The 10,932-nt window shown below is 31.6% G+C and overlaps 1 protein-coding gene across 1 annotated transcript; it reads left to right on the top strand.

The window, feature by feature from the left end:
• The first annotated feature begins 1,049 nt into the window (after positions 1-1,049).
• Positions 1,050-10,727, top strand: LOC134697504 (ankyrin-1-like). The gene is made up of 5 exons (XM_063559783.1): positions 1,050-1,131; positions 1,435-1,506; positions 2,217-2,261; positions 5,635-5,730; positions 7,828-10,727. The coding sequence occupies exons 3-5, from the start codon at positions 2,225-2,227 to the stop codon at positions 10,725-10,727; spliced, it is 3,033 nt and encodes a 1,010-aa protein (XP_063415853.1). The 5' UTR covers positions 1,050-1,131; positions 1,435-1,506; positions 2,217-2,224.
• Positions 10,728-10,932: the final 205 nt, after the last annotated feature.

Here is a 10,932-nt window from a genome sequence, read left to right as displayed (position 1 = left end):
TCTATGCATTGCTATGTGCTCGAAATGCACGTTTGGAAAAATAATTCATCTCGTTCTAGGACACAAATTATTTCTTTACAACATACGACTTCTATATCAATGATTTTAAATTTCGAATAAAAAGTGCATTCCGTTTTGCTGTCGAGTCAAGTTTTGAAGGTTTTGTTTTCAAAACGTACGGTATATTGTTCAAACATTCAAATTGAGACGAGTCGGATCGGATGATTAGCTAGGTGATTGTGAATATTGTTCGAGATTGAAGCAGTATACATGTACCTGTGTATTGATTCCCTAGATCTTTAAATCAATATTTGATCTGATTTGTAAATAGATGAAAGCTTACATTCCTTATATTCAATTGAACATAAGTGCCGACTGTAAATAAATTTACTCACTGACTGACTAACTTACTTACTAATTCATATTTACAATGTTTGCAATGGTGGGTGAAAATAACTAATCTTAAGAAGAACATCCCGATGAATGATATTCGTTGTCAGTTACAGAGCGTGTGTGTGTGTTATATTTTACATCCCAACATTACTTTCCTGATTTACCCAAGTTAAAAAGCACAATTTACCAGTTTGTATTTCATATATTACGCCAAATGTATTCTCTTGTAAATTCTGACTTTCATTTGTACTCGCCAGTTTCCAATTAGACTGCGATCTTTGAACAATATTCTTTTTGCTATCACATTGTATAGAGTGTTTAATTCTGTAATCTGGTTTTGTCATTCAATGTTAAAAAATATATATATCATGATATAAACCTTATGAACTCAAATTCAACCAGTGTTCAAACAAACAAAACTTGATAGCTATGCAAAACACTTTGTTTTTTTTTATAATATTTTTTCCATATTTTCGGGAATCAAACTATAAATGCGGCTTTACTTTTAATAAAAAAAAAAAACATCTACATACGTGTTTATCGAGCAGTCATCATTACTAAATATGCCTGGCATGTTTTTAAATAAGTGTTTCTTGGCAAGTTTCAAGCCATTGAAAGACATCTGTCAATTTCGAAATTGTTGTTAATATAAAAGTTTGATAATCTATTTTAACAGTGACAAAGACAGTAAACCGACTACATCATTCATTCCAAATAGCAAAGAGACAGAAAATATAGGTATCTATGTCTATCATAATTACTGCGCCAATTTATACTATTCAGTAGCATGTTCAGTTAGGACACAACACATTTTAAGTGTGAAAGCAAAACTAACTTTATTTAAAGGTAGTGCATTTTTGAATGTCAGAATCTTTGAAAAAGATCTACACTTACTGATACAAGTATACATTTTAACAAAATTCTGCAATAAAATTTAACCCATTAATTTACTGAAATCAAAGGAACAAATGATTGTAAGCATGCTAACTAAGTAGAAGTGGTAAAGACAGTAAGCGAATATAACATCAACTTTTTTTTCAGCATACAACTCGTCAAACGAATATAAAACTGTCATTACTGTGTTAGTTGTGGCTGCAATTTTGTTCGCACTAGGTAAATATATCGTATTGAATTGCATGTTTATTCTGAGTTAATACCTTACGACAGTGTATGTGCATAAACCGTCGGAATCTCAACCCCAACAAGTTTCCATATTGAAGAGATGGATAGTACCTGTTATATATGGTTTCAACGAAATGTTCGAAATTGTTATACGTAATAAACATATCGCACAAAGTCTATAAATTGCTTTCAGTTATTTTTGTTTTGCCTGTTTTTGAATATATTTAGTTGAAATAAAGATAGTATAACTTCCGCAATGTAACTGCAAAGAAAAAATAAATAACACTTTCTTAAACTCACGTTCAGCGCTGAACTGTCTGCGTCCAAATCAAAATTCACATGGCGAATTTTCGTTGGTTGCACATTTAAAATAAGATGTGAGTTTAGATGTGAAATATAACACTTCAGTTGATCTAGACTTTGTAACATTCACCTTATCAAATAAGTTGCTAGCCCATCACTCAAATTATGTGTGTATCCGACACAATGACGGTTTTTAAATCATAGAGAACCTACAATGGGTTTACTTTCAAATTCGTCGGCCTATGGCTCATATGAGTAAGTGCACTTAAATGAAAATGTTCCTATTAACGTCTTGGCAGTGATTTTGAAGACGTCGTCTTATAAGATACATTTGAAAAACACTGAACTGTTATTACCTGATTTACAAGAACTAGCTTTTTGATATGTCTTATTTGCAGCTTTCATCATGAAGCGTGCGGTTTTCCTGGACAGGTCTCTTAGTGGTAAGCTAGTTTATACAAGTAAAAGGATTATATGATTTACTAGAATACTAAAATTAGAAAATTCTAAACAAATTATAATCTTTGTTTATAGTCCAGTCAATCTAGCAATCTAGTATTTGCAACAGAAGATTTTTAAGTTTTACTCCTTAGCCTTATATCCCAAATATATACAGAAAAATGTCCAATAATATCTAACATGAGGAAGACTAAAAAAATCACCATTTAAAATTCCTAAGGAGATTTGCATTGAAAAGGGAGATAACTCTGGCAAAAAGGCAGAAATTAAAAAAAAAATTGATACAAAATAATAACTTTACCGCTTATATTCATCAAAATGTATTGATTTTTGATTTTTTAGCAGTCTTTAGAGTATAACTAAAAACTCTAAAGGTGTTTAAATATATTTTATCAAGTTATAATATAGATTTCGTAATTCATTAGTTGACCATTTATTGAATTTTTCAACATGTCAAGGTAAAGAATCTAACATTTAATAAAAATAATTAAGCGTGTAATCTTCTTTTTGTGGTTTACAGTTTCTTTAGATAGGTAAGTTGCTGTAAAAAATATAATATACAGATAGAAACAATACCAAATTTTCACATTATTTTTTTCAAAATGGTTACAAAGCTTCAAATTTGAAATTTCTTAAATGAAAAATGCACGAAAAAATTAAACTACCCATAACACTTCGGTTTTGTACATTTCATGAGCAGAATATTATATAATTGAGTCTGACAAATAATGCTCTTTTTGAGTTTTTCTCAAGTTAAGTTTTATGGGACTTTTTTCTATGTATATAAAGGGCATAATGCTATAGATTAAAACATTAAAAACTAAAACATTTTCTGTTGCAATTAGTTTAAGGTTAAATCTTAGTGTGACTGGACTATAATTGTGGAGAAAAAACGTCTTTTATTAAAACATATCCGGTGCCACATGGTTATGGAGAATTTTATTTTAGATCATTATTTTATTATTCAATTTTTAACAAATTTTAGGAAATATTGGTTATTGATTTGGGAATGTACCACAGGTGTGTGGGCGGTCGGCTGCCAAACAGTGTCCGTTCATATACTGTAAACCAACTTATTTTCGCGGATACTTTATTTCGCGTTTAGCCCTATCTAGTCAACTTCACTGCTATTTAATTTCGCGACATTCTTATTTACTAGAGGTGTTTAGAGAAGGTAAGATCCAAGTTAAACATATTCGCGACGATTTTAATTCGCGTCATTTTTCTAATCACGAAAGTAGCGAAAATAAATCGCTCGCGAAATTAAGTTGGTTTATAGTATATGAAAACGCTTGACGATTTTTTTCGTCAAATTAAGATATGTTGTTTCATATGACTAGATGAAGGACAGTTAAATTTGTACTACTTGAATGTTGTACCCTTTCAGAAATTAAAAGTTATTCTAATGTCTTATTATCTTATTGAGTCACTTTATATTGTGCAGATAAGCTGCAGATCTGTACATATTTTAGTTGGTGACAAGTGAAAGAAAAATATATTTCAAAATATTAATTATGTTTGATTATAATTTGAAAACATTATATCTCATTTTATAAGAGCGTCACTGATGAGTCTTGTGTAGACGAAACGCGCGTCTGGCGTACTAAATTAGAATCCTGGTACCTTTGATAACTAATTAGAGAAATATTGTGCTAGTGGTTAAATCAGATCTAATTTTAGATTTACATAACTGCGCCGTGTAAATAAGTTTGAGTTATTTCGCTTTGAACAGAAATAGTTAATTTTAAAAATATTTCATCAACGATTGATTTTTGGGTAACATTTTACAGTATTTCGACTACATAGTGTCAAAAACCTACGTTGTATCAAACATTTAATCACAATACGAATTCAGAACTGTTTTTACCTTAAATATTGTGCTAACTCATGTTCATTAGTTCAGGGTTCGACATCTGCATGCGGTGTGCTTCACTCTGACAGCCTTTTGTTGTAATTAAGAATAATAGTTAAAAAGACACTTCAATTTGATAGTCTCTGTATTCGGTTTTATTTGTTTAAACCGATTGCTTTAATAAGATAGAGCATGCATTTTTCTTTAAATAGATAGGCAATTTTACTTTTGTAGAAAACTGAACAGTGTCTTGATTCTTTCTCGTGTACTAGATTATGACTTTATCATTCAGAAGTAGCAATTTTACCTGACCATATCGGGAAATAGGTATTTAGTCGGATCTTAACACGTACGTGTGATTTGTTTAAACCGGTTTTCGATAAAAAATATACGAAGAAATGTCAAAATGTTTAGGACTCAATTAAATCCGTATGTCGGTAAGATTGTGCAAGCATACGATTTTTATTGCGTCTTACACTTTGAGAAGCGAATAATCTGTAAATATTCTGTAAAAACGTTAATTTTGAGCTATGAAAGTCAAGTGGCTAGAGAATTTTTCCTGAGGAAGTTTTAAAAAAGTGCAAAAAAATATTTTTACAGTGGGTTAGCTTTCATTAGTCTTCACTATCTATAGATTAACAACTTTTGGTTATATTTATAATTCAGAATCATCATTGAAAGTGGAGCGCGTTTGCGCTGTTAATTAATTATATGGATGTGCCATTTGTATTATGAGTGACATTCCGTGGTATTATGTGCCAATTCGAAAAAGTTATACGAGAATTGTCTCCCCTTAACAGGTTCATTTTTTTTATAATTACGTTTAGGTTTCTGATATAATTTTGAATAATTACTAAATGAATCAATGCAATATATTTCAGTTTTTGTTATTGATGTATCAAAACAATTGATGTACGAATATAATTTCATAAATTTGAAACGTTTAAAATTTTTACATACCAATATAAAGAACTTTTTATCATTTTTGAAATAGACTATGAATTAAAATTGCAAGTAATGACTTCCCTTCATGACAGATTGATTGGGAAATGAGCCAGAGTTATCTATTTGTAATCACAGAGAGGGACTAGCAAGCAAATTTTGATTGCAGCTAATTCATAGTTTTAACAATGTTCCACTATAAACGAATGTTATTTTATACAAATATAAGGACTTAGTTAGCTAAATCTACAAATTTTATTTGAAATTATAAATTTTTATTGCAATAGATTAATATGCTATCAGAAGGTCATAACTAGTCTCTCAAGGTAAAAGCTTTTATTTTGTTTAGAAATCAATGGCAATTTTAGTAAACAGAGGTTCTCATATCAAAGCAAAATGATTGATGTATCTGCAAGGTTTGTATGGAAATGATTTACACAGACAAAACCACTGACATTTATTCTGACGACTTAAAAAGAACTATGTAGTGGTTAGATACAGTAGCACACATTTATAAATACTATGTATTCTCTTGAAGTTTCACATTACCTTTTCAATTTTAGGCAGCATAAATGGACATATACAATATGAAATTATTATGCGAGAAAACTTAGAATTAAAGAATAGGCTTGATAATCCAATTCCAGAAAACATCAAAGGTAAGGCATACTATACAAAATAGATTTTGCTTATCTCAAATTGTACAAGTTGGCCTGAATAAATATACTACAATCAATTTGCAGCTGTTGTCGTCTGTAATGCGGTTGCACAAGATAAAACAATTCTATTTTCCCACCAAACCTTCTCTTCAAAAATTTGCTACTTTGTGAATATTTAATAACTGGTAAATTGAACTCCATAGTATTCACAATGAATCAGTACCAAAAAATAATTATGCACAGTCGGTAACTAAATATTCAACCTTGAAAGCCCATTGTGGTGCTGTTTCTCAAGGTAAACACATCCCCAATTTTCACACAAAACCTTCCCTTGAAAGAAAGTTAGTACCTTGTGAAACTTAATAACTCCATAGTATTTTACACTGCAACAGTACATTACAAAGATTCACTAGTATGCTGCGTCAGGTACTTAAAATGCCTAGCTTAAAAGACCTCTGTAATGAGGTATCTTGTAAACATCGCTATTTTTACACAAAACCTTCTCTTAAATTTAAGTATTTTGTAAAATTTTAACTCCTGAATATTTACACTGAATCAATACAAGACAAATAGTTATACTCAGTGATTTGATAAAAATAACAACTTGTCCAATATTTCTGCATGTATATGTAGCTTCTTGTGTACACATTTAATTTGAGTTCCTAACTTTGAGGCGCATTAGTGAATGACCCATAATTATTGAAAACCATAGCTTTGATTTTACCAAATATTGTTGTGATCTATGACTTTCAGTTTAACTTGTGTATTTTTGTCCATGTCAATAATTAAATCAGGATGTTTAAGCATTTTAAGACAATGACTCACATAACGCTAAACGTTATCAATTTTGAATACAATGTGTAAGCATAACATATTTCTGCCAGTATTCCTTCATAGGCTGGCATATATATTAGGAATCTCATGAGAACTTCAAAATTACAATGTTAAGACCTATTAAGGTATTCAGAAAAGTTGTCTGTTAAATTAAAGTACATTTTAGTTGAAAAGTAATATCATGTGATTGAAGTTTTTTGAAAACAATTTAAAAACAAAACATTGTACCTACTTGAACTGTAGTGAGCATCATCATTATAAGTAAAAATCACAATGAAGTGTCAAATTTTGAAAAACTGTTCGATTAAAAAACAGTTGTACACTACAAAACTGGTAACAATAGTTAACAAAGGTACCAGGATTATTATGTAGTGCGCCAGATGCGCGTTTCGTCTACACAGGATTCAACAGTGACTCTCATAACAACAAGTCACTTTTTTTTAAATAGATATAGGAAGATGTGGTGTGAGTGCCAATGAGACAACTCTCAATCCAAATAACAATTTAAAAAGTAAACCATTATAGGTTAAAGTATGGCCTTCAACACGGAGCTTTGGCTCACACCGAATAACAAGCTATAAAGGGCCCAAAAATTACTAGTGTAAAAGCATTCAAACGGGAAAACCAACGGTCTAATCTATATAAACAAAACGAGAAACGAGAAACACATATATATTACATAAACAAACGACAACTACTGTACATAAGATTCCTGACTTAGGACAGGTGCAAACATCTGCAGCGGGATTAAACGTTTTAATGGATCCAAACCTTCTCCCTTTTTCTGAAACAATAGCATAACATCACAACATAGAAAAACATACGATAAAATATCCATTGGCAGATTTAACTCAATCAAAAAACGTATTATTACACAATGAACGAATAAATTCGATCTGCGATATCTGAATACAAATGCACAGTTAATTAAATATTAGAGACAAACATTATTGACCGAAAATCTAACAACCAAATTCAAACAAAGCCATGACAGGACATCACTGAGAAATATTTAACCCTTCGATATAAATAGATGGATCATGAATATTTTAACTAAGATACTGTTAGACTTCCTTAAATAAGATTTGAAAAAAATGAAAGAGATAAATTGAAACTTTCGATTGTAATTCATCAAACTACGAGATCAAGTTACAAGAAATTTCACCAAAATCTGTGACATAGTTAATCAGGTTGACTTTTTGTGTCAGTATAATTCTGAAAAAAAATTTGAATAATTGCTTAAATGATTATAATTTTTTGTAGAACTACAGAATTATGAAAAGAAGCAGTGGCAAGAACGTTTGCATCGATTTGTTGAAACCGAGGCATCCAAAGCGATATTGGAAAGCATGAAGAAGGATCAGTGTATCCTTGTTACAGGACCACAAGGAAGTGGGAAGTCATCTCTGGCATTTCACGTAGCATTAACTCTGGAGGAAACTGAGGAGTGCGAACTATTGATTGTTACAAACCCAGACGACATAGTCAAATATGCATCTAAAGATAAGAAACAGATATTTGTAATTGATGATATATTCGGAAAGTATAGTGTTCATGATTATGATACTATGTGGTGGAGTAAACAAGGTAATTTGGTTCTTAAGCTTTTAGATAGAAATAAGGATTTTAAGATACTAGCAACTTGTAGGTCTTATATGTATAATTCCGTTGACATTGTAACAGTGAAGTCAGCTTTTGTTCATCTCAACCTTCTCGGAGAAGACTTACAGCTGACTGAAGACAATCGTCGAAAAATAGGAAAATCATATTTAAATGCAGAGATAATAGACCAATTAGGCAATGAAGTCATTATGAAGTTTAGATTCTTTCCTACACTGTGCGCGAAATATTCACCCGATACAAAAGAAAATGCAGTAGAATATTTTTCAACACCGTATAGTTATGTCGCTGAAGAGATCGAACAGTGCAATAAAACGAAAGATTTGCATTATTTTTCATTAGCACTAATGGTGATTTCGAACAATAATGTAAAAAAAGAAAAACTTATCCAGGATAACAATAATCAGAATCAAGATAGACATTTTAATGAACTTATCCATGGTTTGGCAAATGAAATAGGTTATACCCAAGTACCATCAAAACAGCTAATACTCTTTTGTCTAAATGCCTTAGTTGGATCTTATTGCATGGAAACGGAAGATGGGTTTTCCTTTATAAACGAAACTTTGGTGTATATAATTGCACATGTCATGAGTCAACGTATCCTACGAAGTTTACTGAAATATAGTAAGACGTCGTTTCTAAAGGATAGAGTTCAGTTTTTGTCTCTGAAAGGACATCCTCCAAAGTTGACAATTATGATTCCACTAGTATTAGAAAAAGCATACTTTGACCGAATCCTAATCGATATAAAACAAGGGATATTCTGGGATGTAATAACGGATACGCAGAATGCCTTTCCACAATTCAGAGAAGCGTTTATTTCGTATATTAAAACAATGTTAAAACGGAATGACTTAAAGAACTCTGATGATGGTTCAACAGTTGTGCATGCTGTATCTTTAGAAGGTTATGACGACTATCTTACATATTTCTTACACTTTGACAAATCATTGGTTAACAAAGAAAATAGATCTGGTCAAATTCCGTTGCATCTGGCTTGTCTCAAGGGACATAGTCATACAGCAGAGTTATTACTAAAGAAAGGAGCATTTATTGACAAAACGGATAAAAATGAAAATACACCTTTAGATTTGGCATGCGCTGGTGGTCATACAGATACAGTAGCGGTTCTTTTGTCAAAGAGTGCTACAATAAAACAACGAATAAAAGATCTAAAAACGGCATTACACGTTGTTTGTAGTAATGGAAATATACGCATAGCTGAAAAATTATTGCATGGAAATGCAAAGGTTAATATAACGGATACATTTGGACACACTCCTTTACATTTAGCTTCGATGAAAGGATGTGTTGAAATTGTTGAACTGTTGATTAAAAATAATGCTGATATCAATCTTGCTGACAACAAAGGAAGAACTGCAATATATTTAGCTTGTGAGCATAAATATTGTAGAATTGCTGAGCTCCTGTTAAATAGCAGTGCTGACACCTGTAAAGAAAGTTTAGACGGAAAACGTCCAATACATAGCAGTTGTAGTGGTGGATGTCTTGAAATTGTTCAGCTGTTACTTTCAAACAATGTTGACATAAATCAACGTGATAGAACAGAATCTACCCCACTCCACTGGGCTTGTAAAGGCGGTCATGATCTCATAGTTAAAGTGTTATTGGAGAAAAATGCAGATGTTAATCTCAACAACAGAAGTAGAGAAACACCACTTCATATTGCTTGTAATAATGGTAATGCCAATATGATCATTAGGATGTTGTTAGAACACAATGCAATTGTAAATTGCAAAAACCTATATAAGAAAACACCACTACATTTGGCATGTGAACGTGGTCTACAAGGCGTTGTTTCCCTTCTTCTGAAAAACAATGCAAATGCTAATGCCATAGATAAAGAATCATGCACTCCACTCCATCTTGCATGTTTCGGTGGACATGAAAAGGTTGTTGAAGAATTGTGTGCGCACAATGTCTCAATTGATAAAACAAATAAATATGGTATGACACCTCTCCATATTTGCTGTGAACAAGGCTATTCGCACTTGATAGAGATTCTGTTACAAAACGGAGCTGACATAAATAAAATAGAGAATGAAGGCTTAACTCCGCTATATATTGCCTGTCGCGATAAAAAGATAGACATTATTAAACTGTTATTGTTATTTGCTTCCAAGGTAAACGAAACGGATAAGGATGGATTGACACCACTGTATTTAGCATGCAAAGAGAGTAACACAGAAATGGCTCAAATGTTAATAGCAGAAGGTGCAATCGTAAATCAAGCTGATAAACATGGTATAACACCATTGCATTTGACTGCTCAGGCAGGAAACACTAATCTTACGAAACTGCTGCTTGAAAGTAAGGCATCTGTAAATATGGCAGAGAAATTAGGACAGACACCTCTTTTCAAGTCTGTATCGTCTGTCCACAAGGATGTTACTGAACTATTGCTTAAAAATGGTGCATCTGTTAATGCATGTGACAATTTTGGGATGACTCCTACTGGAATTGCTTTACAAAAAAGAGACAGGGAGGCGATAAACCTGTTAGAACATTACAAAGCTTAAGTATATTTGAAGATAATATACAGTATTTAAGATTCAATGTCGTTTGTATGCATTTAAGCTGCATTATGTGAGCACTTAAGATTTGTGTTCCACCCAATAAATGCTAAAATACTTGTCATTGTTATTATCTTGCTGGCTACTATGTTATTTATAACTAATTGAACACTTTTTTAATACTTTTTATTCTGGATTACAAAAAAATATG

Source organism: Mytilus trossulus, chromosome 14 (genome assembly GCF_036588685.1).
Source record: "Mytilus trossulus isolate FHL-02 chromosome 14, PNRI_Mtr1.1.1.hap1, whole genome shotgun sequence".
NCBI classification, from domain to species: domain Eukaryota; kingdom Metazoa; phylum Mollusca; class Bivalvia; order Mytilida; family Mytilidae; genus Mytilus; species Mytilus trossulus.
Note: the sequence above shows the minus strand (reverse complement) of the source record. Positions and strands in the feature narration are given on the sequence as shown.

What these genes read in the sequence shown, in the direction of transcription:
- LOC134697504 (XM_063559783.1), top strand. Translation starts at nt 2,225, where the DNA reads ATGAAGCGTGCGGTTTTCCTGGACAGGTCTCTTAGTG. An exon ending in CCTGGACAGGTCTCTTAGTG is followed by an intron (nt 2,262 to 5,634) that starts GTAAGCTAGTTT and finishes TTTCAATTTTAG; the next exon opens with GCAGCATAAATGGACATATA. An exon ending in AATTCCAGAAAACATCAAAG is followed by an intron (nt 5,731 to 7,827) that starts GTAAGGCATACT and finishes AATTTTTTGTAG; the next exon opens with AACTACAGAATTATGAAAAG.